The sequence below is a fragment of the Quercus lobata genome, chromosome 5 (assembly GCF_001633185.2).
Source record: "Quercus lobata isolate SW786 chromosome 5, ValleyOak3.0 Primary Assembly, whole genome shotgun sequence".
Classification (NCBI taxonomy): Eukaryota; Viridiplantae; Streptophyta; class Magnoliopsida; order Fagales; family Fagaceae; genus Quercus; species Quercus lobata.
The window spans coordinates 33,035,977-33,063,207 of NC_044908.1; the positions used below are offsets into that span (position 1 = coordinate 33,035,977).

Sequence of the window (27,231 nt, forward strand, 5' to 3'; positions counted from 1 at the left end):
TTAATTTATTACAAAGGTGACTTCAATAGTGATACAATCATACAAAGGTTTTCATTAAAGATCTTCATATTAAATAATCGACATAGAGGGCAGCGGAAGATTGAACACAGATGTCAAAAAATCCATATAAAGGTTGTCTAAATCTCATGTAAATGTCCCATGCGGATCTTTCAAATTACTCTCTATATTCCCAGAAAATTGCTACTAGAAAATAAAGTTTCACATTTCCCACAACTAATAAACTTCTTCTGGCCAACAAAATAGAAAATTACTTTTAAGTATGTTCAATCTTACAGAGCACTCAAAAGGAACTCCTGGAAAGTGAAACATTTTTCTTACAACTGGCATGAATAAAAGACTGCAGGTTTTGTAGTTACAACACAAAAGAACCTAGTATATATGGTACAAATGCGGCATCTACCACTCATTAATTTCCTGAAATTCAAAGTACAAACAACATACACTATTAGCCTATGAACAATACAATACCACCCCAGGAGTATTGATGTTGACCAACTTCATCATACATCTATATCCCTTAATAAACATACCAGCTAACAAGTCTTATTTCCAAAAAAAGAAAAAGAAAACTATATCCTTAGTCATTACCACAGAAGCAGCTGCATTAAGGTTGATTACAAGATCTGTTGCAATAGTATCTGTCCAGGTCCTAAAAAGATGATCATGCAGCACTCAAGCAGTTCTCCCAAGTCCCAAATTTTGAGCTGAAACTGCCCCCACCACTCTGCTGTGCATGCTCAGAAATAACTGCTCGAGCACAAACATCCCAAGTCCTTGCTATCTCATCAAGTGACATGGGTTGTGAAAGGCTTCGTAATGATATGCTAAACCTTGACTTCGCCTTTACTGAGAGATCTTCATACTCCTTACTGTTAATTGCAGAATATTAGACTTAACTTTGTGTATGAGTAAGGGAATTTTAAAAACTCAAATGCAAGCTGGTATAAAGAAAGAAAGGAGAGAATTTAATACACCATTTAGTATTTTAACTGTGAGATATACATTTGAAGAACATTAGAATTTTATCCGTCGCTTGTCTTTGAGACTCCTCTACTATTACAATTCATGAAAAATGAGAATTCTCTAAGATCCTTATTGGTGATATGCATGGGCAGACATTTTTGCTTCACTTAACCTCAAAGTTTGAGAATAAGGAAGAGCATAAGTGCGGATTGAAAATGGGGATCAAAGAATTTATACCAATAGACAGATCAGATTTAGGAATGGAGTTCCTTTCATGAACAATTTTGTTAGTGGGGTCTTTTCATTCAACCACACATATTATCCATATTAGGTAACATCTAAAGAAGTGTTCCATATCCATTTACTTGCTAAGGTGGCTGTCAGGAAAATGTAAATGAAAAGGAAAAAATTTAGATATAGTACTTAGGTGTTGTTCCTTAGGTTCACCTCTTAAAATTCAGCCATGTAACAGTACTCAACTAAAAATGCACTTCCATCCCATGAGAAAAAAGCTACATGGCTGAATTTTAAGAAAAGAACCTAAAGAACAACACCTAAGTACTGTACCTAAGTTTTGTCCAAATGAAAAAATATTAAGAAAAGGGCATTGGTGGGTAAGAAGCATTAAATGTGAATTGAGATGTCAGTATAACCAGAATGGGCTGTAATAGACCTTTGAATCAGTGAACTGGTCACCCAGCCCTGTGAGCATGTGATTTGTTCTTTTAATTGAAAGTGGAGCAGGAAGACATTGTGAACCCAGTTTATCAAAGCAATCTGTGTGCAAACCAGTAAAACCAGAAGGTTGGACTAATGGAGTCCTATGTTCTACATGATTATTGATTTTTTTTTTTTAATGAAAATGATTATTGATTTTAGTCTTACTTCAAAACACCAACAGTAGAATCTTGCCTCAGAATACAGCCAATTAGCCATAGCAGACGTATTACTTGACTTTCTACAATGGTAAAGCTTATATGAACCATTTTTTTAACAAGTGGATTTATCTAATGCAAAAGAAAAGGTTAGGTATGCCAATACGAGAGTTGCCGGTAGAGCTTTGGAGTACTGGAATCACTATGAAAACCTTCACTTTAGATGCCAATGGTCTTGAATTACTTGGGACAGAATGAAAGATCTTTGCATTGAATATTTCCCACAGTATTTTCACAAGAAACTAACCCAATCTCAGTATGGTAATTTTGTAAAATTGAAGTGATAGTATGAGGAAATGGAATAGCCAGCCAATTGCATGCTTTGAAGAAACTATGATGAATTCTCATCCAATTTTATGTCGTCAATGCACTCTTGAACAATCTACCTTTCGTTAAGACTTCAAAGAACTAAAGGAATTACTATCTGCCACTGCCAGGGAACAATCATTCGAAAATCTAATGAAAGATGTTCAAGACTTGGCTGCTCAGGTGAAGCAAATGAGCTCAAAAAAAAAAAAAAAAAAAAAAAAAAAAAAAAAAAAAAAAAATTGAGATACTAAGGATGATAGATCACAACAAAATTATTGCTTCCCACATAAAGGAAAGCGTCAATGATGAGATCTTGGTAATGGAGGGAGATCAAGTACCACTAGATCCTGATGTTGACAAAGAAATACAAGAGCCAACTGAAGTTTCAATCTTTAACCAACCAAAAGAGTCTACTATCAAGCCTAAACTGCAAAAACACTCGAAGAATCCTCCATGCTGCATGAAGATAAGCAGCTTGAAAACGTTGAAAAGGTTGATAGCATGGTGCTTCCTATGGTTCAAGATAAGATTGTTACGATTCCACACATTGGTTTTGTAATTCCAAAATTGTTTAATGATGTGGTGGAATACAAGGTTTTTCTATTTTCAAAACTCCCCAAGGTGATTCTAGACTTGAAGTTTAGCACTTCAAAACTCAAGGTCGAGTTTTCTCCAACCAGGGGAGAATGGTGCAAGATGCAAATTGGGGGATTTTATTTATAATTTAGTTTTATTTATTTTTAGATATCAATTGTATTTTTAATTTAGCCACCCCCCCACACCCCCCCCCCCTTTTTTTTTTTTTTTTAAGTTTAGGATATTTTTATCATTCAATAAGTAGGGTTTTCAACACCAATTAGAATTAGGGTTTATTCCTATAAAAGCAAACTACTTTACTCCTTTTGAAGAGGATTTAGAGATGATTTTGATGAATGGGAAAAAAAAAAAATTGGTTTGGTGCGACTCCATATCTCCTAAAGGTTTTCCTCACCTGGTGCTTGTTTCAAAAAAGCCTAGGTGCTAACTCCTAAGTTCCTAACCTTTATTTTTCTATCTTTTAATTTTATTCAGGTTTGTCCTATATTAGTTGAGCTACAAGACTCTTAACACCATTTGAATGTTCTGCCTAGGTTCCTAACCTTTATTTTCCTATCTTTTAATTTTGATCAGGTTTGTCCTGTGTTAGTTGAGCTACAAGACTCTAACACCATTTGAATGTCCTGCCTAAATAATAAAGATATATAGAAACTAGCTTTCCAAAACTTTTGGCTACATATGTGTGTTTGTATAAATGGAAAACGATAAGTCCTATTTCACCTGAACAAGTTTCCACGTAAGAGACTTGCGTGGGCAATCATCCAAGGCCAAGGCATGCTGCCAAGGCCAAGGAAGAAAATCAATTAACTCAAACTAGATGATAAATGTTTAAATATTAGTTACATGGAAATCCAGCTAGATTCAAATGAAGTTCTTTTTCCACAAAGCCTTATCAGAAACCTCAAAATCAAAAGAGGCTCTATTTCATTTTAATGTTCATTTTGTCATAAGGATTGCCCAAAACTATATTAAGTCTCTTCAGTTAGACCTGGGAAACAATCTTCAAATCATATTTATAAAACCAAAACAACATATAAAAGAAAGGTATAGCACAGTTACATCACCTGACTTCAACAGGAAACTTGTCTAAAAGTATTGGCGAGCAATTTGGATAATTTGAGGGAACAAGCAATCTTAATGGCTGAATAGGTGACTGCATAGAAGTGGAGCATGTATAAATAGAGATGAGATTTATACAATAACAAATTAATTCATGTTAAAAGGTCCAAAAGCCCACCATTTGCGCTGAAGCATACTGTGATTTCAAGTTCGGACTGAGAGCAACAGCACTGAAAGAGCACTTGACAATGGTTCCTTCACCTCCTTCAGCAGCAGCTGCAGCTGCAGCTGGATCAACATCTTCATCACTGATGTCAACAACTGTATCTATAAGTCGCTGATTTATCTCCCTTATTTCTTCCAAAAGGGCATGATTAACCTGCAATAAGTGTCGCATGATTTATTTGTACTAAAGAGACTCATGTAGGGTTCTGACCATAAAATTGAAAAAAATACCAAGATGGGGGAAATCATGATTCACTACTATCCTACCAAAATGTGGACTGTTTGAAATGTCACACTTATTGAGTAAACTTTGGAAAAATATAATGTAATATTTCCTTCTTTTTCTTCTTCCCTTATTCACCTTTTCTGAGACAGAATAGAAAGTATTATTAAAATCTTCTATAGATCACAAAGCTTTTGGGCAAAAAGCCAGCAGACAACCACTATGTATTTAACTCATAACTACTTTGTTACATTATAAAACAATGTACATTAATCTACCAATATCTTTCCACTTACAATGGTAAGTGGCATATCGTGTTCAATTTTGTGAACCACAGAATCGGTGCTCTACATACTTTATTTAAAAATTGACAAGCTATTTTTTTTTTTTCAGATTATTACATATGATCTTCAAATCTAAATAAATTTTATCCACAAAGGGAGCCCAGCTATATAAAAACCTCATGGGTTATGCCAAAGTCTAGTGATAAGACAAGGTATCCACTTAAAAGCTTAATTGATCACCTAGTTTTATAAAAGATCCCTAACATCAGATTTAACCATCAGAACCTGGAGTCCCAGTATATACTGGTAAATGAAGAGTATATTAACGTTCAAAGAAATTCTACAGACCTTTGCACTATTGATGCTAGGGCTTCTTTCAGAAAATAAAATTCCACCCTCCATCAGATATATAAACATATCTTTAGTTCTTGGTTTTCTATTTTTAAAAGATTTCCTTGTAACTTCTTGCGATGTCCTAAATCATCATGCACATACCTGACAATGATGTGTGTACATCTAGTTCTCAAATGACTTTTTCCTGTGCTAAAAAATAAATTCCCTATGAGTTCAACCCTGTACTTCAGACATTAATTTACTCTCATATTTCCACTTTTTTTCTTTCTTCGTACCTCTACTTTTCTTTCCCATGTCAAAACAAGACAAATTTCGAAGAAAATAGAACACAGGCAATTACCAAAAAGGTCATTTTATAGGTTGCATGAAGTCAGCTACATAAATTAGATTTGCCATTAAGCTTCATCAAGAGTCATACCTTCTGAAATCTTATAGGTCACCATCTCATTACTGCCTCATCCAACATTTTTCATGACCATCCTTTAGTACTGTTTATGCTTTTAATTTGAAGCAACTCACTCTTACAAATAGGATCCTTAGTGCTCAATGTACATGTCCATCTTGTTGACACACATTGCCACTATAATGGCTGTTCTCAATACACATCATCATTCAATAGCCTCACATTTAATGATATTTTGTTAATCCCACCAGTAGATTGTATGTTCTCTCTATGTTTATCATGTACATCAAATTATATATCAATCATGTCTTTTAGTATCCAATCCACAAAAATCATACATTTAGTAAATTTTATTTATTTTTTATTTTTTAAAGAACAGTATGAGTTTTTTTCTTTTTTTCCTTATTAATAATTACACATGCTTTTGAACCGACCATCTCACCTTCTACTGAGCCCTTACAAAGGAAGGAAGCAATCATTTGAGCTAGAGCTCATTAGCTTATAGGCAACACAGTTTTTAATCTCCAGCCATCTTGATACTTGATGAGCAAGACCGACATGGGGAAACTATATAATTAAATGGTAAGTTTGAAGAAATAATTAGCCACTAAAAAGATATTTTGTGGTGGTGAACCCAACCTCTCTCTGACTAAACTACGATAAGATAGCATCTCATCAATCTTGATGGACATTTTTTTTTTTTCTCTAAATAAAAATGGATGCTCTATGTGTTCATACTAAATTAGCCCCACAGATTGCTCTGAATCTGCCAGACCAACAGGCCTCCTTGCATAATTAATCGATGACTCAGGATTGTCAAAAAAAAAAATCTCCCCATGCTATTGTAAAGCTTTATATGTAGATGAAGGGGCAAAGTTTGGCTACAAACTTCGTTGGATGTGAATTTTGACAAATCCACCATCTTATATCCTCCATGCTTGCAAAATTTTCAGAATATCAAAAATAAATAGTTATGTTACCAATCAAATATTTAAATTTCAAATTTTTGTAGTCTAAAATTATGCATAAAAAATAATTTTATAGATCGAATGGTAAATAACATCCATTGGTATGAAATTTGACATGAATGTTAAAAACATATAGAATATGCAATCCAACATTTAGGATTTCAAAATATGTAATCGTATTAATTTTTTTGGTAGGAGTTGTATCCTTAGGATACAACCAAGTTTTTAGCCAAACTTTTTCCTAGATGCAGTATAGGAACTATTAAAAAAAATCTCTCTAGTGGGCCTCTAAACAACCAATAAAATTTGTACGTTTAAAACCTAAAACATCATCTAGTCAACATCTATCAATAACATAGTTTTGAAAGGCGCAAAAGAAAAACATGCTGCTTTACCCTCCACATGTAAGTGCATACACATCTTAAAAAAAGCCATATATGTCTCTCCTTTTTGCTCAAGTGCTCAGGGAATGCGAAAAGGCGGGTACTGAATTGACAACCTTACCTTCCACCTTGTTCTTACAAGGGGAAAAGGTGTAATTTTAGCTAAAGCTCATTTCCATGCCTTTTTTAAAATTACCATCAACACCATGATTCTTCTAGAAGTATATAGCACAAGCTGGGATTTATACCTCAATCCTAGGCCTCTTGATACTAGATGTTGCAGTTGACTCCAGGTCAGAAGTCTCTGAACCAGTCAGCTGCTTGAAACTATCATTCATACTACCAGCTGATGAAACAACATTTAAGGGCATGGCACTTGTGTAGCGCCTCATTTTCCTTGTCCCATTGCTTCCATCTTGAGGCATGTAATTTCTTGCTTGAAGACGACACTTTGTCATGGCAACCAAATCCTCACCAACAGCAGCCCTGGATCCATTACCTGGTGCCGATCCTGCTATCCTATCAATCATACTTACAACTGAACCAATGTCACTGACAGATGCACTCAATGATTTGGGTGACATTGATTTTACCTGAAAAATACAAGTTTTGTATAATTCACGACCAACATGAGAGGAAGAAAAATAAAACTACTATTAAGTGCCACGAAAGATCATGGTGAGGAGAATATTTAACTAACCGCTTTAATTAAGCGTTCAAGAGGCTGCTCAGTAATGCTTGGCTTTCCAGAAACATTCGTTAAAGCATTACCATGAGTCCCATCTGGACCAGTAAACTCAGCAAGCAAAGGTGAGGCTGATATCCCAGGAGTACCAATGGCAAGTGATGGAGCTGGTGCCCCCACACCACTTGTTTGTTGATGTCCAATATTTCCTGCGTTTGAGAGTGAGGAAACACCAGAAACAGGTTTCTCAGAATCCCCTGGCATGGGAGATGGAGCCATAGGAGTCGAAGGAGATGGGACAACAAAAGGTGAGTTGGCAGATTGCAGCGGTGTTCCAGCTTTTGTGAGAGATGACAACAGATTTTGCTGGTCAACTTGTGGAGAAGAGTGTTGCAGGATCTGTGGGGATGCAGCCTGAAGGAGTTGGGGTGAAGATATAGGATATGAAGGTCCTGGTTTCAACTGTTGATGGGAATAGGCAGAGCGCTGGCCTGCTGATAGATGTTGCTGAAAGACCCCTGGCTTAACACCCAAACCCTGTCTCATTTTTATGTCATTTACATCATTGATTTGATGAAGCTGCTGCATTTGATGTGTCTGCAAATGTGCAGAGAGCTGCTGCTTTGATTGTTGGTGTAACTGCTGCTGCTGCTGCTGCTGTTGCTGTTGTTGTTGTTGTTGTTGTTGTTGTTGTTGTTGCTGCTGCTGCTGCTGCTGCTGCTGCTGCTGCTGGATTATCTGCTGCTTCTGAAATTGCTGCTGCTGCTGGATTATCTGGCGCTGCTGAATTTGTTGTTTGATTTGTTGTTGCATTTGCTGTTCCTGCTGTTGTTTCAAATGCTGTTGTTGAAGCATATTAGAATTTGACTGAAGTGGATTGATGTTAGGCTGTAGCACATTTACTCCACTCTGTGATGACAAGGTGTTGATGTTTGTCTGCTGGGGAGTACTCACAGGATTCTGTTGTAGAGATCCCATAGTCACCGGCTGCAAAGAGCTCAGAGAATTTCCTTGTCCTGAGTCCAAATTGGAGCCAGGTTGTAGTGAGTTCATCATGTTTGGCTGTGCTGTCGAAGCCCCAGATAGAGACATAGAATTGTGCTGCAGGCTTGACATGGAATTCTGCGGCATTGTTGGAACAGAACCTTGTAAGTTCATTGATTGCAACTGAGGGTTCATTTGATTTTCATGAGACTGAATTTGAGCAAGTTGAGGTGGCTGTTGCATGGTTTGCATATGAGGCGCAGGAAGCTGTCCTTGCTGCAGTGCAGGCTTCTTAGGTCGATTTGTGTTTATAAAATTTACTATCTGCTTCTCATATGACCCCAACTTCTCCTTGTAACCAGGTGATATATTACTTTTGGAAACCTGTAAGAATGTTATAATACGCTCCAACATAGTCTTAAATACTTTCAACTTCTCAAGCTGATCTGACTTTGATTGTTGTGGAAGAGAATCATGCTAGAGAACAAAAAAAAATAAAAATAATTATAAGAACAAGAATTCTAGTAAAGGACAAAGATCAAGTTACAAAACCTAATCAAGTTATTTTTAATTTGTTCCTATACGGTAAACAGCGGGGTGTTTCTAAGCACAGGTGTATTAACAGCCCCATGAGGACAGCTGCCACTATCAACCACATATCCATCTCTCCAGAAGGATGCCATTAATACCAAAACTATCATGTAATAGGCTGAATAATGAGTAAACTTAGGCGATGAATTGCACAAGGAATTTTTGAAGCACAACATACCTGCTGCAATTTAGCAGCAATTTTCTGGTACATTTCACTTATTTCAGGCAAGTACAAGTCCTTCATGGTTTTGATCTGCAAAAAGAAATTAGCAAGACAGATTATCAAACTCTTCATTTCTTCAGAAGCCTTTATTTATTTCCTTATTATCAGTGCACTAATGCATGCTTCCCCTTGGGGGAAGGTTATACATATCCATTAAAGCATGAGTTTGTATAGGGTTTTACACAAGCTTCAGTTAACGTTTCAACCAGTGGATTTTATAACAATACAAATATGAAGCTGTCATTGAAATGTACAAATATATTCCAGATGAAATTTAATAAAGAAAAGAAAAGAAAAAAAGAGGGGGAGAACAAAAGGAGTCTTAAATTGATAACATCCATCCATCATCCACAAGTTCTATTCACTCTTAATTTTAGGAGAAAAATATGCCTATATTTACTGATCCTAAACCACGTTCAGCTGCACTACAATAATCATCTTTTTCTTTGACCTAATGTACAAATTTTTTCTTAAAATATTTCCTTTTAATGAACTTTGATATGAAATAAATAAATACACATGTCCACTCATGCACAAACAAGAATTCCTGGTTCTTCTTCTCTATGCTGATGCACCCCACATCTTTCTTGATAGGTACACCAGACAGCCATGGGCGGAGCCATGTTGAAGGGTGGGGGGACCATGGCCCCGCCAAAATTTTGAAAAATTTTAAAATATATATAATTATTTTAATGTTTTCAAATTTTAGTCAACAAAAATAAGAGTTGGCCCCCCCTAAGTATTTGAATTAGTCCAATGATGCTTTAAAAAAAATAACTGGTCTAATAGTTATAGAGACAACTTTATTTTTCGCAATTCTATTTTTTATTGTAAAATGTGTTTTTATATCTGTTAAATATTTGAAAAAGTTTGGCACCAAACATGTTTGAATTTATATTTTTCAAACTGTTATGTGGCGATTAACAAGTCATTGACTCATTAAAAAATTATTGTCACTAAAACTACACATGAAATGTCTCTTTAATTGCCACATAATGGGTCAAAGCAAAATAGTTTTAAATATGTTTGGAGCCTAATTTGTTCCTCCAAGTTTTGGATCATTCTTGTTTTTGAAAATTACATTAGTTCAATTGAATAATTTTACTTACATTAGTATAAAATTTGATAATTTTTATAGAAAATGAAACTTTTTAAGAATTTCACTATGAAAATTGTGAAAATGTATTTTATTAATTTTATGAAAGATAGCCATTAAACATAATTTTGATTGAAAATATTAAGCTCTTTTTTTGTTGGGTGTGTATATATATAACTTATCAAATAAAAAAGTTTGTTTATATAATAAAAAAAAGCATGTGTATTTATGTGTGTTTCTGGGGTTGTCTTGATAAATATATTAGTGTTGTAACTTGGTCCCCCCAAACAAAAATTCCTGGCTCCGCCCCTGCAGACAGCCTAGTTGATGGACAAACTCACTACATTTGACCAAGATTTCATCTTCATGAATTCCTTTTTATTTCTACTCAAGATATGGGTGGTTCCCCTTTTACTTCATGTTGACCATCTTTCCTAATAGGAACTTCACCAGACTAACTACTTGCTAGATAAACAATATTACAATTAATAAAATACTAATTTTCTACAAATTACTCTCAAGCCTTTCTTTTATATTATTTTTGGCTCAGGATAATGGCTGTAGAGATTTTTCCTATAATCTATTTAATAAGTCATGTGAAACATTTTTTTTTTATATAAATCTTAGCACCCAAAAGCAATTTTTTTTTTTGATAGGTAAGAAATATGTATATTCAAAAAAGGCACAAAGCAAAACAAGAGAAAAACAATAAACAGAGAAGGAAACTAATTACAAAGAAAAAGAGAACTAAGGAACAATGGGAGAGAATCACTAGATGCGAGTCCCCAAGCCCTAGAACAATCATGAAGAGAACCAGTAAAAAGAGCAAGCAACTTGTCATCGGATCTGTCCAAATCCTCAAAAGTCTGCCAATTGCGTTCCTTCCAAATACACCACATCAAACACAATACAACTAAATTCCAAATGTTAGAGGAGTGCTTTTATATCATTGTCTAAGCCCCACTCTGACCATATTCTGTCCAATGCACCAAAATAACTATTTGTAAAATCAAGTAGTAAAATAACTCAATTTGCTACACAACTAAAAAAAATATGAATAAAAAAATCATCTCACGATTAAAATACAGATTCCTACCTATATATATATATATATACATTTTTATGAATATTTAATAAATAACAAATAAAGGCCGTGCAACCCATGTACAAAATGTTCAGCCAGCAGCTTAAGGGCATCCAAAAAGGTGAAATTCAGAATATGATTAATCAATCTAGGAGTTGAAGATAGCCATGAAAAGAACTCAAAAGCAACCCATCCCCTTTGTAAACAGGAAATTTTAATCTCTCAAGCACTATAGCATATCTTTTCTGCAAAACACCAGATTGAACAAGATGATTTAGATTTTTTTTTTCCTGCCTAAAACTACTAAGACTAGGTTTCAAATACACAATAAAAAACTATTAAAAACACTTCCTTATCGAGCCTTCATAGGTTCAGTCACCAGTGAAAGTTATACTTACAAAAATATATATGATCAGCAATGCTCTACAGTACCAAATGTTGGGCTATAAAGAGGCAACATATCTATTAAATGATTGAAACTGAAATGAGAATGTTAAGATGGATAAGTGAAAAATAGGGTTTGAAATGAGGAAATCCACTTAAAGGTAGGGGTAGCCTCTATTGATTAAAAGATTAAGGAAAGTCACTTGAGATGGTTTAGTCATGTTCAGAAGAGTTCTCTATTCTGCCTTATGTTTTCATGAGGTAGTTTCTTGAATATACATCTTTCTTACTTATCAAAAAAAAAAAAATGTTCAAAAGAGAGTGATTAATGCACTAGTAAGAAAGAGTGAGTTGATCCAAGTTGAGGGAACGAAAGAAGGTAGAAGACCAATCATTAGTAATAGTAATAAAAAATAACATGTCAATTATAGAAATAGCAGAGAGTGACTTCAGATAGAATAGAATGAGAAAAAAAAAATGTGGTCAACCCCAACTAATCTGTCAAGGATCTAGAGCACCCCCCCAAAAAATTTGGGACAAAGGCTTTGTTGTTGTTGTGTCGAGTTTGGCACACACTAGACAACTAGTAGTAGTACCCAATGCAGATATCCCCATCTAGGTATCATCATGAAGAGTAAAACCATTGAAGTGGGCTAGCAAGTACTAAATTTTGTGTTTTTCCCACTTCGTAAAATATAGAAGTGGTCCTTGATTGGTCATTTTTATTTCCAATATTAGTGTTAATGGTTTCAATAAAAGGATTAAAATGTAATTACGAATCATTTAAACAAACTAATAAAAACAAAAACTAGTTCATCGTTGAAGTAGTTTTTATTTTAGATTTAGGTCAAAACTAAATTGAACTAGTTCTATGGTTTGCCAAGCACCACAAAATGTGCAAAATAAAATTCATGATACGAAGAACAAACAAGAATAGCATAAGAGAATCTCTTGAAGAAAACGGAAATCTATCGCTGAAGTTCCATATTGGAGAAAAATATGGAAGAATAGTCATACACTGATTTATTATGTGGTCCTCATAAGACTGGTTTAGCTGATTGTGACTATATATAGTATTCTATATTATCATCTAAGTTCCTAGTTTAATGTCAGTTGCATATGGCAACACTATTATCATCAATAATGCATCATAATAATGTCAGATTTATGAGTATCTAAGCTTCAATGATGTTTTGTTAGAAAATAATTTATTATTTCTTTTAAAAAGAACAAGAAGTTCAAATTCTCTACTGCTAAGATAATTCTTCACATCCTATTAAGTTGGAAGCTTTGCCCTTTATTCCATATCTACATTGTTCAGAATAATTATTTCTTGTTGGTCAGCAACTCTAATCAATTAAGCCCAAATTTCAACTCCACCGAAACTCAACATTTCCCACAATACCTATGAGAATTTGTCATAAGTGAAACTTCATCCAATTAAAAAATAAAAATAAAAAAAGACATGGCATATTACCTTTTGATAGACCTCCTCTTGCCAATCAGCCCCATTTGCATGCCCTGTCTGAGCTGTGGAATCTAGAGATGCTAAAAAGTATATAAATATATGTAAATAAATGCTCATGTGAGTCAAATGAATATCTTCTTCTAAGGAAACAATTAAAAGAAGCATTACTCACTGAATGCTATACTAGTAAAAATCTTCATTCCAAACTATATATCATGACACTGTAACACAACTGTAATAAAAGCATGTGAAATGAAAATAGCACCCAAGATTAAAGGCTAATTACTTTACACACCCTCTGCATATTAAATTACTTAAAGACTCCCCATATAGTTTTGCATTGATCCACCATGCATCACTCATCCCCCATAAAACCCCTTAGAGGCTTCCACAGCTTGTTTTACCCATATTGTCAGATAAAATAACATTCACTAGCTATTTTGGATGGGGAGTTGACCTCCATTTGCATGTATATATCGAAATAAAGTTACAAAATCAGGTTGGACAATGATGGACATTCAGAAATTTCATTATTTATCAAAAAAAAAAAAAAAAAACAAAGAATTGGCACGTCCCAACCAACCGAGTTGAGTGCATCCTTCTTACACATGGACATAATTTATTATATTGATTTACTTGAGTGCTTTGCAAGGTTTAAATCTACATAATTAGCTTGTATGTACTTTGATCATTTTTTCTCTGACAGTTGACATGTACTTTTTGAAGTTCAACATATTACTTCTGCAGGAGGTATATATATATCAACCACAATGCATTTTGAAAACTTGGATAAGGAAAAAAAGGGGGGGCAGGGGAGAGAGAGAGAAGCAAGATGTATAGATTTTCCTGTTCAACTCCCTATCCTGATGATAGTCATTCAAGGTGATGAATGATAATCTAAACAAAACAAAGGCAACAAACAGCAAAAGAGATTTATGAAAAAGAAATAAAATTGCATAGATGCAATGACATACTTGATGACGTCTCTGGAGGAGCTCTTTGTGATTGATATAATTGCTTTTGCTGATCAATCACATTCTGTGGTTGAAGCAAGGAACCTGATGCTTGACCTGATGCTTGAAGCCTTTGCTGAATATCCCGTTGTAATAAATTTGGCTGCTGCTGTTGCAAAGCCAATTGCTGTTGCAATTGTGAAGGTTGCGACTGAATCTGTGACATCAATTGCTGCTGTTGCTGCTGTGGCTGTGACTGTGATGGCTGCCCTTGTGTGTGTAACATATTAGATGCACCCTGTTGTGATTGTTGCTGCACCTGAACCTTGGACTGTTGTAATATGTGTACTGAGTGCTGATTAGTTTGCATACTTGAGTTACCAGACTGAGTTCCAAGCAACTGTTGTTGCGGCTGCTGTAACCCAGAAACATTACTTTGAGGGCCCAACTGTTGCTGATGCATATTAGAGAGGTTGCTTTGCTGAGCCATTAACTGTTGTTGTTGCTGCTGCTGCTGCATGTTTTGAAGATTATTCTGCTGGCCAAGCATCCTCTGTTGCTGCTGCTGCATGTCTCCAACACTGCCTTGTTGTGCAATTAATTGATTCTGTTGCATATTTGTTGCATTTGACTGTTGCCCCATCAGCGGCTGCTGCTGCTGCTGCTGCTGCTGTGGAGGTAACATTGGCTGCTGCTGCATAGATGCCTGTTGATGAATAACAGCAGCCTGTTGTGAGTGTTGCTGCTGCCTGAGAACTGATTGAGGATGTTGCTGAAGCATGGACTGTGTTGCCTGCTGAATAGATGACTGCTGATTCTGCTGCAGACCAGGAAGAGGAGACGATTGCATCACAGAAGGCTGCATGATCGATTGCTGAGAAGATTGCAACTGATTGGGTTGTAATAGATTTTGCTGCTGCTGCTGCTGCTGCTGCTGTTGTTGTTGCTGCTGTTGTTGCTGCTGTTGCTGTTGCTGCTGCTGCTGCTGCTGCTGCTGTTGCTGGATGTGAGATTGCATGAGTGAGTGTGACATATTTCCCTGCGGGAACTTCTGCTTTAATTGCTGCTGGTAAAGATATTGCTGTATATTCTGCGACTGCGGTTGCTGTTGGGGAACAACTTGTTGCCTTCCTGGCATTTGCCGCTGATTATTTGCAAACATATTGGAGGGAACCCCTTGTCCCATTGAATTTCCTACTGAGTTCTGTGAACCAGGCATATTCTGCACATTGGTATTCTGGCCAACAACATTTGGCATAGGATTCTGACTTAAACCAGAGACAGGAGGCAGTGCAGATGGTAAACTGGCAGTGCTTTGAACTCCAGCAGATGGAATGTTATTCTGAATGTTCTGAGATAACATCTGTTGGCGAGACTGATTAGCTGATAATGGAATAGGAAGTGACTGCCCTGGATTATGAACTTGGGGCTGCATACTCATCCCTATTGCATATGAAAGAACAAAAACAGACACCAAACTATATGAAATGTTGAAGGATAAAAAAATAAAATATTTTAAAATTTTAAATTTAAAAAATAAAAATAAAATAAAATAAAATAAAATAAAAAAGTGGAACAAAGAATACATAAAAACACATACTATACCATGGGCAAAGGTGTTAAAGCACTAAAGCCCGGCCCCCCACAACCCCACCCCCCCCCCCCCAAAAAAAAAAAAAACCAACAATGGAACAGAAAAAAAATGGAAATATATTTCAATTGAATTCCTTATATTTGAACCCACAACCTCACTCCATTACCCTTACAAGGAAAGGAAATGGAATTTAGGCTAGAACTCATTAGGTTACTCATATCACCTTCTTTTTTCTTTTCTTTTTTTGATGAGTACACTCATTTATTTTTCATAACCTGTTTTGAGGGTGAAAGCAGTCCAACAGATGCTAAACATACAAATTCAACTGCATATAGCATCCACCTTTCCCCATACCACCCCCCCACCACCACCAATAAAACAAAGGCAACATTACTTTTCAAGATGTCACAAAAATAACATCTTTAGACATTTTAACAGGAATTATGGATCCATGTCCAAGAAGAAAAAAAATTGCACACATACACATATATAAACATATATCTATGTTTCTGTATATGTACATATGCAAGTAAGTATGCGTGCGTGTAATAATCCATGAAGATACATGAAATAATGATTTCGGTGTCAAAAACACAACACCAGAGAGAGAAGCAGGGTGGATTAATATGTAAATAAAACCATGCACATAATTCTTTGATGTACTTACCTGCATCTGAGGACTTATTACTATTGCCAGCAGAGTTGGATGGCAAAGCATTGCCTATAGGATTCTGAGACTTAGTTTCCATTGTAAGCATTTTCAGAGATATTTTTCGTAGATAATCTGACTGGCTTGTGGCAGCAGTATAAATCTTTTCCTCAAACCTTATAGCAATTTTCCTGAGTTCATGTAATCCCTCTTGGCCAGAAACAGGGAGATGCCTCTTCAAAGTTTCCATTCTATACACAAAAGGAGATACTCTTATTATGTTACTGACCATACAGGCACAATTAAGCTATTAAAGAAAAAAGTCCCAAATGGGTAAACTATGCTGACAGTGCAGAACTTAAAGCAACAAAATGTGAAAAGAAACCACATAAAATTTCATGAAATTTTTTTTGATAAGTAAATAAAATTTCATGAAATTTTAAAAATATGAACAAAAACCCAATATTTTTTTCTCTGAAAAATATCAGCAGTAGCACTTGATTGTTCAAGGTTCACTATGGAAGATCTGTCAACAGAAAATGTTTTCCTAGTCAACTAACATGATACCTTGCTTTCCATATATTAGACCCCCAGTGTTCCTCAACGAATTGTATTCCTAGCTCTTTATTTGGGTGATGCATTCAGGTGTTTTGTTTCCAACTCCTAATATAGCACTACTAGTTCTTGTAGTCAACTCCCATGATACGACATTTGCTTTCAATGTCATATCCAATTCTTATACCTGTAGATGCAATTGTCATATTTCCGAGAAATTTTATTTTTCTTCAAATGAGGATCATCGACACTTACCACAAGCCTTCCTGACATTAATTTGAATATTTGTTCTCTTCTTTTTCCAGTTATGCCCTTCCTCAGTTTTTTCTAATAATTAACTGCAGTAAAATATTGCTTATGGTATGAAAAGCTACTACGAGCACATGCTTTATCAAGATTATATACGGAATGAGTAGCTAAGGACAGACACTTCATTTGGGGTGCTGTAACCGTGTCCTAACAGTGTCCTATCTGCCATCTTATGTTATAATTTTTCAAAAATTGCTCGTGTCGCCATATTGTACCCGCACCCATGTTCATGCATCCTAGCTTGAGTAGAGAGACACAAGCCCCACCAGCCAGAGCACAAATACAGGCCTAACAGAAATCTTAAAGCAAAAAACGCATTCCATATATGAGCTTGATAAACCAGAGCCACCGACAATGGATAGGAGGCACCGGTTTTGATGGCTTGTGCTTGGAAAATTTTGTCATACCAATTACCAAACACTTGAAAATGTTTTTGTATACAATGTTTTCAAAAGAAAATACTTTATTGTAAAAAATTTTACATTTGAAACATTTTACAGTAAAACAAACAACGCGTTAATTCAGTCATACACAGTATTCAAAATGTCAAACGAAAGAAAATGAGAAACCAAGCATACAAAGACTCAAGCTTGGTTTTTGGAATAGCTTTGTTGTTTTCACTAGTTTATTTTCTTTAAAATGTTTGTTATTTAAAAGTACAGGTGTACATAGAAAAATGCAAGGCTTTCCAAATCTGTACCTATGAAATAAGTTGGCTTATTTCGATTTTTGAACCTGACCAAACAGGGTAACAAGTGTGTGTGTGTTACAGCTTATTTTGGTGAGTTATTTCCCCCAGCTTGTTAGATAAAATTTTATAGAGTATTACTTTTTTTCTTAGTATAGCTAATTAAAATGGATAGCACTTTTAAAAGTAAGCAATCTGAAATGGAAATTTAGTCTTTCACATGATTACTGGTTGTGCTGGACCTAGTCTTATGTTAAAGTAAGCTACTAATGTCACCACATGGGGATGTCTTACTTCTACGTGATATCCCAAAAGGACAAGTTACAATTAGAGCTCCCACATACTTGCACACTTCCAATGTGATATTCATTGCACTTCTACTACATAGCGCCCTCACAATCTTGATGGGGGTCTCAAAGCATTACTCTTTGGTGCAGACTGCAGACAAGCTTTTCAGTTAAATGTGTTCTTGAATGTGCGTGGCATTGAAAGTGAAGATTGTAAAAAGGAAATCTTCAAGTGTTCCACAACAAATTCTACCCCCAGCTCTATATTTGGGTGATGCACTCAAGTCTTTTGTTTCCAACTCAAAATATAGCATTATTAACCCTTGTAGTCAACTCCCATGATACAATACTTTCTTTCAAAGTCATGTCTGATTCTTATACTTGTAGATGCATTGTAAAATTTCCAAGGATTTTTATTTTTCTTCATATGAGGATCATCTACACTTACCACATGCCTTTTCGACATTATTTTGAATATTTGTTTTCATCCTTCCAGTTATGCCATTCCTTTTTTTTTTTAATTAACGAACTGCAATAAAATACTGGTTACGGTATAAGAAGCTACTACAAGTACACAATTTTATGAAGCTCATATATGGAATGAAAGCACAAGTCCCATCAGCAAGCCAGAGCACAGATACGGGCCTAACAGCAATATTTAAAAACCAAATATTTCAGTTACATGCAATATTCAAAATGTTGAATGTAGAGTTAGTCAAACAAAAGACAATGAGAATCTAAGCATATGAAGACTCGAGCTTTGTGTTTAGAAATAGTTTTTTTTTTTTTTTTATTAGCTTATTTTCTTTAAAATGTTTATTAGGAGAGGCCTGGCTACCTCGAATTAGTCACAAAACTTGTGTTTGTCCTCTGTTGTTATGGGGGGTTCAATTTTCTTTTTCGTTGAATCTAAGACTTTCGAATTCTCAGTCGAGGAGGGAGGTACGTATTTAATGTTACGCATTTTTGAGCAAAGTCGGGATTCTCTCCAATCAGTTTTCATGGGCAGAGAAAGCGCTAAGTGTATGCTAGCTATTGTTTGTGGAGGATCTAATGTCTACTAAAACTCCTGGTAACTTTGCACGAACCTTTAGGGAAAATGAGAAAGTTTTTATTTTGCAATTGCGTTCCAATTCACACGGCAGTTTTTTAATGATCTCGGAACTCATCCATGGCCGTCGGAAAGGACTTCTCGTGGTCCCAGAAGGGAAAGCTATTAGTGGGTGGCGAGGTTTTGGATTTCATCTAAGGAAAGCAATTGCACTTGGGACACTTGCAACCAAACAGCCTTTTATCTCTGTCCTGAAACCGAGAGTGGAGAATCACAAAACTTTTCTGCTGGCAGCAGCGGAGGGTGATTGGAGAGAGGGTAGTGGTAGCAGAAAAGGAAAGCAATTAATACCGGAATTTCAAATTTCAACCGAATCAATTTTGAGCAATAAGAGCCACGATACACGCGATTTGAATGCTGGGAAGAAACAAGCTATATCTAAGGCTGAATTGTCGGTTGAGATTACAGAGAGCAACAGCTGTATCAATGACTCATCTTTAACGTTTGGATGTTGGCCTGAGATTGGAGCGTGGGCCAGATGTTGAGTGGGAGGTAATGTGGTCCAAAGTCAAGGAAGTGGGCCGCATAGAAAAACCCAAAGACAAAAACTTTAAGCCCGTTAGCCATTTTAAACCCACAGCTCCCTTCAATGCAAAGCCCAAACTTAATCCCAAGCCCATCAAAGTCTGGAGGCCCAAACCAAAACAAACACTTCAAAACGCGAGACTCACCCACGTAACTTAACTTCTGCTTCGAAGAGCTCAGCCAGCGATCCTCGCAGAGGCGTTGTGGACTCTACCTCGGAACTTCCTCTTGCTAACTCCCAAAGCTTGTTGAGGCTAGCCCAGTCGATGAAAGCCTCCGACGGTGCCGGTCTTGACTTTATCGGCGCCGATGAGCCCGATAATGAGATTCTCGGCTCCGATGAGTCCGATACAGCTTTTCTCAACTCCGATGAGTCAGCAAACACCTCCAACGGTGAAGAGAAATTGCACCAAGACATCCGTTTGATACTTCAGGAAAATTCTGGCAATGTTAGCAAGAAATGGGGGAATTCATAACAGTGGGTGCTTGAACTTCGAGATGGAAGAAGAGTGGCAGTTCCGATTCAAATTTCTCTGCCTCCAGGTGAAGTCACAGAGGTATTGGAAGAGCAAACCCAATTGGCCTTGGTCCCCTTGAAGTGTTCAGATGTTGTGGAGGTGTCATCAGCCCAAGTTGATGAGAATGAAGTACTTGTGGAGGATTGGGTCTCAGACACTTCAGAGTCTTCTGAGCTACCTAATGTAGAGGGTTTGTCGCCTCTAAGTGTGGAACCACTGGCCTTTTCTCTACCCTTGGCAATGGAAGGGCAGGAAGTGTTGGGTGTGGAGAATCCAGTGAGGGGAGAAGCTTACTCTGAGTGGGTCCAAAGCAGATTTAAAGGGTTTGATAACTTCCTGGGCACGTCCCTAAAAGGTTTAGAAAATCAAGCAACCACCTTTTTATTGGCTGTTGAGGCTGAATTACACCGTAGGGCTACTTTGGAAAAAAAAGCACGTGATTTGAAGAGTTCTGGAGTGAAAGGTATTAGAGAACTGAAGGGTCTATTCAGCTCGATTAATTATGGTTCTACTTCAACTAGGTGCAGTGGTATTAATAAGGAGCGGGCTCTCTCTGTTCCTAAATGAATTTGAAGATGATTTCCTGGAATGTCAGAGGATTGAATGAGGCTGGGAAGAGACTTCAAATTCGTAATTTGTTGCGTGCATGGAGACCTGATATTGTCTGTTTGCAGGAGACTAAACTTGAATGGATTACTAGAGGAGTAGTCAAAAGTATATGAAGTTGTCCATATGTAGACTGGTTGTACTTGGGTTCAGAAGGTGCTTCTGGAGGTATTGTATTGATGTGGGATCGGAGGGCAGTGGAAAAGGTGGAAGAAGCAGTAGGGCACTTTTCTGTTTCATGCAGATTTAAAACCATAGGCGATCAATTTGAGTGGGTTTTTACAGGTTTATGTGGGCCAAATTCGAACAAGAGGCGTAGGAAGATGTGGGAGGAACTGACAAGGCTGATTAGTTGGTGGGATGTGCCATGGTGCCTAGGAGGTGACTTTAATATAATTCGTTTTCCATCGGAGAGATTAGGGGCTACAACTAGTACTCGGGCTATGTATGAATTTTCGGATTTTATCTCTCTTCATGGGCTGATGGATATACCTATGGAAGAAGGCCTTTATACTTGGTCCAACAATTCCTCTACCTCTAGAATTGACCGGTTTCTTTTCTCTCCACTTTTGGCGGATCATTTCACTCTATTTGCACAGAGAAGGTTGTCTAAGATACTTTCAGACCACTACCCAATTCTGTTGGAAGGGGGGAGTCATCGGAGAGGTAGAACTCCTTTTCGTTTTGAAAATATGTGGTTGAAAGCGGAAAATTTTGTTGATAAAGTGAAAACTTGGTAGGCATCCTATTTGTTTCAAGGCAACCCGAGTTTTATACTAGCTAACCTAAAAAAATGGAATGAAACAGAGTTAAGCAATGTCACTTTAAAGAAACAGCTGTTATGGAACAAATTGAATGACTTGGATGTTAGAGAGGAGACTCAACCTTTAATAGCTGAGGAGAAGTTAGAACAAGTTAATCTCCGTACCGAGATTGAAAAGCTTACTCTTTTAGAAGAAATTACTTGGAGGCAGAAGTCTAGGATGCTACACCTGAGGGAGGGGGACGCAAGTACAAAATTTTTTCATAGAATGGATAATTCCAATAGAAGAAATAATGGTATTGAGAGCCTTATGGTTGATGGAACCTTGTCTTCTGATCAAGGTATGATTGCTGATTATATTACTCAATTCTTTATGAATTTATACTCGGAGCAGCAAGTTGTTCGACCTTTTCCAGAAGTCTTGGTATTTCCTAGGATATCCGGTGATAATGTTGATTGGCTAGATAGACCTTTTGAGGAGGCAGAAATTTTTGATGTCATACAGAATTTTAATGGTGACAAAGCTCCTGGACCTGATGGGTTCCCAATGGCCTTCTTCCAAGCACGCTGGGGTATTCTCAAAACTGATCTTATGGCTGTATTTCACCATTTTTTTGCTAAAGGTCAGTTTGAGAAAAGCTTAAATGCAACGTTCATCACTCTCATCCCTAAAAAAAATCCAGCAATTGAAGTCAAGGATTTTCGCCCCATTAGTCTTGTTGGGGGGGTTTATAAAATCATTGCTAAGGTCTTAGCCACCAGACTTCGCACGGTCATGGAAGATACAATTTCTCCTTCTCAAAATGCATTTGTGAGGAACAGGCAGATTCTTGACCCTGTGCTTATTGCTAACGAATGCCTCGACAGTAGAGTGAAAACTGGTTTGCCAGGGGTACTTTGCAAATTAGATGTTGAGAAGGCTTTTGATCATGTCAACTGGGGTTTTCTTATGCAGTTACTAGAACGGAGTAGGTTCTCTGCTAAATGGAGGCAGTGGATTTTCTTTTGTATATCTACTGTTCGATTCTCTATATTGATAAATGGCACTCCTTGTGGGTTTTTTGAGAGCTGTAGGGGGGTTGAGACAAGGTGACCCATTGTCCCCTTTGTTGTTTGTCTTGGTGATGGAAGCCCTTGGGAGAATGTTGGATAAGGCTGTCCATGATGGTCACATGTCAGGCTTTGATGTGGGTCGTTTAGAGGGAAGATCTTTGGAGGTGTCCCATTTGCTCTTTGCGGACGACACTTTAATTTTTTGTGATGCTAATTTGGATCAGGTTTTGTTTCTCCGTATGATTCTCATTTGGTTTGAGGCGGTTTTTGGTCTGAAGATAAATTTGGGCAAGTCAGAGCTGGTTCCTATTGGTATGGTGCATAATCTTGACTTATTGTTGAATGTCCTTGGTTGTAAACAAGGTACCCTTCCAATGAAATATTTAGGCCTTCCTTTGGGAGCCAAATGTAAGGATAAGTCAATTTGGAACCCAATTCTAGAGAAGATAGAACGGAGATTAGCAGGATGGAAACGTTTGTACTTATCTAAGGGAGGTAGAGTCACTTTAATTAAAAGCACTCTATCTAACTTACCCACATATTTTCTATCTTTATTTCCTATTCCTGCTGCTGTGGCTAACAGAATTGAGAAACTTCAGAGGGATTTTTTATGGGGTGGCATTGGTGATGAACCAAAATTCCATTTGGTCAAATGGGCTACTGTTTGCACTTCCATTGCTTCGGGTGGTTTGGGGATAAGAAAGGTAAGACTTTTTAATGAAGCTCTGCTTGGGAAGTGGCTATGAAGATTTGGGATGGAGAGGGCTGCTCTTTGGAGGCAAGTGATAGTCGTGAAATATGGTTGTGAATGGGGTAGTTGGTGTACTAGGCCTACTAACGGTCCATATGGTGTTGGCTTGTGGAAAAATATTAGTCGGGGATGGCCTACTTTCTCTCAACACATTATATATGAGATTGGGGATGAGTCTAGGGTGAAATTTTGGCAAGACCGTTGGTGTGGTGAAACTTCTCTTGCAGTCAGCTATCCTGAATTGTTTAGATTCTGCCGAGATCAAGAGGTTAGTGTGGCTAAGGTTATGAAGTTTGATAACAGAATCCTGTTTTGGGATGTAAGTTTCTTTAGGGGTGTGCATGCTCGGGAACTAGAGGCACTGGCCAGTTTCATGGATACCATATATGGTGCGTCGGTTAGAGGGCTTGGTGAGGATAAAATGTGCTGGAAATCTGTTAGAGAGAAGGGCTTCACGGTTAGGGATTATTACAATCTCTTTGTGGGCCCTAATGAATATTGTTTTCCTTGGAAAAGCATTTGGAAGCAGAAGATTCCTTCTCGAGTAGCTTTCTTTGTTTGGACTGTTGCTTTAGGGAAATGCTTAACGATTGACAATTTACGAAGAAGGAAGGTTTGGATATTAGACTGGTGCTACATGTGCAAGTGTAATGGGGAATCGGTTGATCATCTTTTTCTTCATTGTCCGGTTGCAATGGATATGTGGGCTATGGTATTCGGGTTGTTTGGAGTGAGTTGGGTTATGCCACAATATGTAGTGGGGCTTCTAGCATGTTGGCAAGGCAGTTTTGGCCGTCATCGAAATGGGTATATATGGCTTATGGTTCCCCATTGCTTATTGTGGTGCCTTTGGAGGGAGAGAAATAGTCGGTGCTTTGAAGATAAGGAGAGATCCATATCAGATTTGAAGCTATTTTTCTTTAGAACATTAATGGATTGGTTGGCTGCATTGCGGAACCAATCCTTTTCATCCTTTCTTGATTTCCTAGATTCTTGTAATTTTTGTTCTTGATTATTTGACCCCTTGTACACTCCCTGTGTACTAGGGTGTTCCATTTTTTGAGATCAATAAACTTTTACTTATCAAAAAAAAAATGAAAGTATAGTTGTACATAGAAAATGTGAGGCTTCCAAAAGCTGTACTTATGAAATAAGCTAACTTAGTTCCAATTGTAAGGCTAACCAAACAGGGTAATAATTGTGTGTTTCTTACTGCTTATTTTGGCTAGTTTATTTCCCCAGCTTGTTTAGGTACAATTATTTTAGAGCTATACTTTTTTTCTAATTATAGCTAATTAAAAACCTTTCATATTAAAACAGGTGCACTATTAAAAATAATCTATCCAAAATGGAAACTTACTCTTTCACATGCTAAACCTAATTTTATGTGAAAGGAAGGAGTATTTGTCGTAACCCTAGGAATTTTTTTTTTTTTTTTTTTGGGTATGGATGCGTGTTGAGTCTAACAGCAAGAATGAAATATGAAGATACTATTGTCAGCAGATGGAGATTCGTTAGTCACATCTGTGTGATAAACCAAAAGCACTAGTTATAATTAGAGCTCCTGCCATAGTGGCACGCTCAAAAGGAAGGAGTATTTGTGGTAACCCCTAGGACTTTTTGCACGTTGTATGGACATGTGTTGAGTCTTATGTCGAGAATAAATTAGGTCTATCTGGGCGATATATAAATACAAATGAGTAGTACATGGAGCTACTATTGCTACCAAATGCAGATTCATTACTCACATCCATGTGATATCCCAAACGAACTAGTTATAATCAGAGCTCCTGCCATACTTACGTACTCAATGTAAATGTCATATTCATTGCACTCTTACTGCATAGCGCCCTCACAATCTTAATGGGGTAACAAGACCCTTCAGATCAAAACTAGTTTTTGAGTTAAACTCTACATTGTTGAATGCATGGCATCAAAATTGAAGATTAAGCAGTTAGGTTCTAATCCCCTCCAAAAAAATGAATAACTTGACCAGTTAAGCTAATGAATAGGATGCAAGGGGAATCAAAAAAAGAAAATGAAAGCTATTATAAGTTCATTTTTAACCATCATACCCAAACACAACCCGTAAAGCTGTACCAGGTTTGTTACCGCTTATTTTAATGAGTTTATTTCCACTTGCTTGTTTAGGAACAATTTTTAAGGGCATTGCCTTTTTTGACCTTAGTATAGCTAATTAAAACCTTACTTATTAAAACAGGGCGCACTTTTAAAAATAAGCTATCTGAAACGGAAATTTACTCTTTCACATGATTAATGGGTTGTGATGGGCCTAGTTTCATGTTAAAGGAAGGAGTATATGTGGTAACAACCCCTACGATTTTGATGAAGTTGTATGCACACATGCTGAGTTTGACCTTAAGAATTTTTTATTTCCAATTAAACTCTGTATTCTTAAATGTTTGTGGCATCAAAAAGTGAAGATTTTGCTGTAAAGTTCTCTAATTTCCACCAAAAAAGTCAATAACTTGATCAATTAAGCTAATGAATAAATTCAATTTGATCGGATTCAGACCCAAACACAACCCGTAAACATAAATATGTAAAACAAAAACAAAAGGCAAAAGCAAAACCATAAATTTAAGGAAGAGAGAAGAAAATTACATTTTGTTGACGATTCTTTGACGAGAATCGGGCTGCAATTGGCTCCGCCAATCAACAGAATCCATGGCAGCTTCTCCACCGCCGCCTCCAGGAGCTCCAACGCCGCCACCTCCAACTCCGCCGCCGCCGCCACCGCCGCCTACAACAGGACCTTGAGATGGATTTGGCCTCCAATTATTGTTATCCATGATGATCTAAATTTTGTAACCGAAATTCCAACCACCAAATTTATATAAAAATTATGAAAATCGCGAATAACTTTATATATATATGAACTCCGATTATGAGATTAAAATAGAGTGATGAGGAGGAGGCGAAGTCTAATTTAAGGGAAGACTGTTAATTCATAAGTAAAAGGTTGAAGAGTTTCAGGCAGAAAAGGATTTTGAGAGATAGAATTGAGAGAGAGAGAGAGAGAGAGAGAGAGGAATATATAGAGATGTATGTCATGTCATGTCATGTTTGGGAATTGGGGTTGTTTTTGGGAAAGTTGGATTCTATTTTCTAAAATGAGCTTGTTGTGGCAAGTGTTTTATAACAAAATCTACCACTATTGAGTAATTATTATAGTTGCAGTTTCAGGCCTGTTTGGGCACACACAAAATGGAATTTTTTTTTTAAATAACAATAAATATTAAAAAATTTAATTAATTGTCACGTTTCAAAACAATGGTGAAAACTAGCATCTCGAATGTCTAAAACTCGAGTTTCAAGATAAAAATCGAGTTTTTAAGTCTCGATTTGTAAATAGATTAGTTTAAAGTGGAAAAAAATTAAGCTAAAAATCGAGTTTTAAAGACTCGATTTCCATAAATTAAATAAAAACGCCGCTTATGTTTATAAAACGTCACTATAGGGTTTAAAAAAAGGCCACTATAGGACTCCATAAATCTGTACTTAAGAAAAAAAAATTTCCAGGAAAACGCCACTATAGAGCTTTAAAACGTCACTGAAATGCTTAAAAACGCCACTATAGGTGAAATTTTTTTCGCATGAAACTTGAGT

General features: G+C 36.7%; 1 protein-coding gene across 2 annotated transcripts; it reads right to left on the reverse strand.

Annotated features, from left to right (window-relative positions):
• Positions 1–235: 235 nt before the first annotated feature.
• LOC115991752 (mediator of RNA polymerase II transcription subunit 15a) lies at positions 236–26,741 on the reverse strand. Of its 2 annotated transcripts, none has more exons than XM_031115651.1 (10): positions 26,227–26,741; positions 16,454–16,686; positions 14,214–15,635; positions 13,249–13,310; positions 9,163–9,237; positions 7,425–8,870; positions 6,973–7,317; positions 4,063–4,263; positions 3,890–3,978; positions 236–890 (listed from the first exon to the last, which is right to left on the reverse strand). In XM_031115651.1, the coding sequence occupies exons 1-10, from the start codon at positions 26,412–26,414 to the stop codon at positions 683–685; spliced, it is 4,269 nt and encodes a 1,422-aa protein (XP_030971511.1). In that variant the 5' UTR covers positions 26,415–26,741; the 3' UTR covers positions 236–682. The 2 variants fall into 2 exon arrangements, with proteins under 2 accessions (XP_030971511.1, XP_030971510.1); XM_031115650.1 differs by having other exon boundaries at positions 13,249–13,319.
• Between the last annotated feature and the right edge of the window lie 490 nt (positions 26,742–27,231).

Excerpts from the sequence above, each read along its gene's own strand:
- LOC115991752 (XM_031115650.1), bottom strand. The coding sequence starts at position 26,414 with ATGGATAACAATAATTGGAGGCCAAATCCATCTCAAGGTCCTGTTGTA. Across the intron at positions 9,238-13,248 it reads AAGAGGAGGTCTATCAAAAG|ATCAAAACCATGAAGGACTT; the intron begins GTAATATGCCAT and ends TTCTTTTTGCAG. Across the intron at positions 3,979-4,062 it reads AGTATGCTTCAGCGCAAATG|TCACCTATTCAGCCATTAAG; the intron begins GTGGGCTTTTGG and ends ACTTCTATGCAG.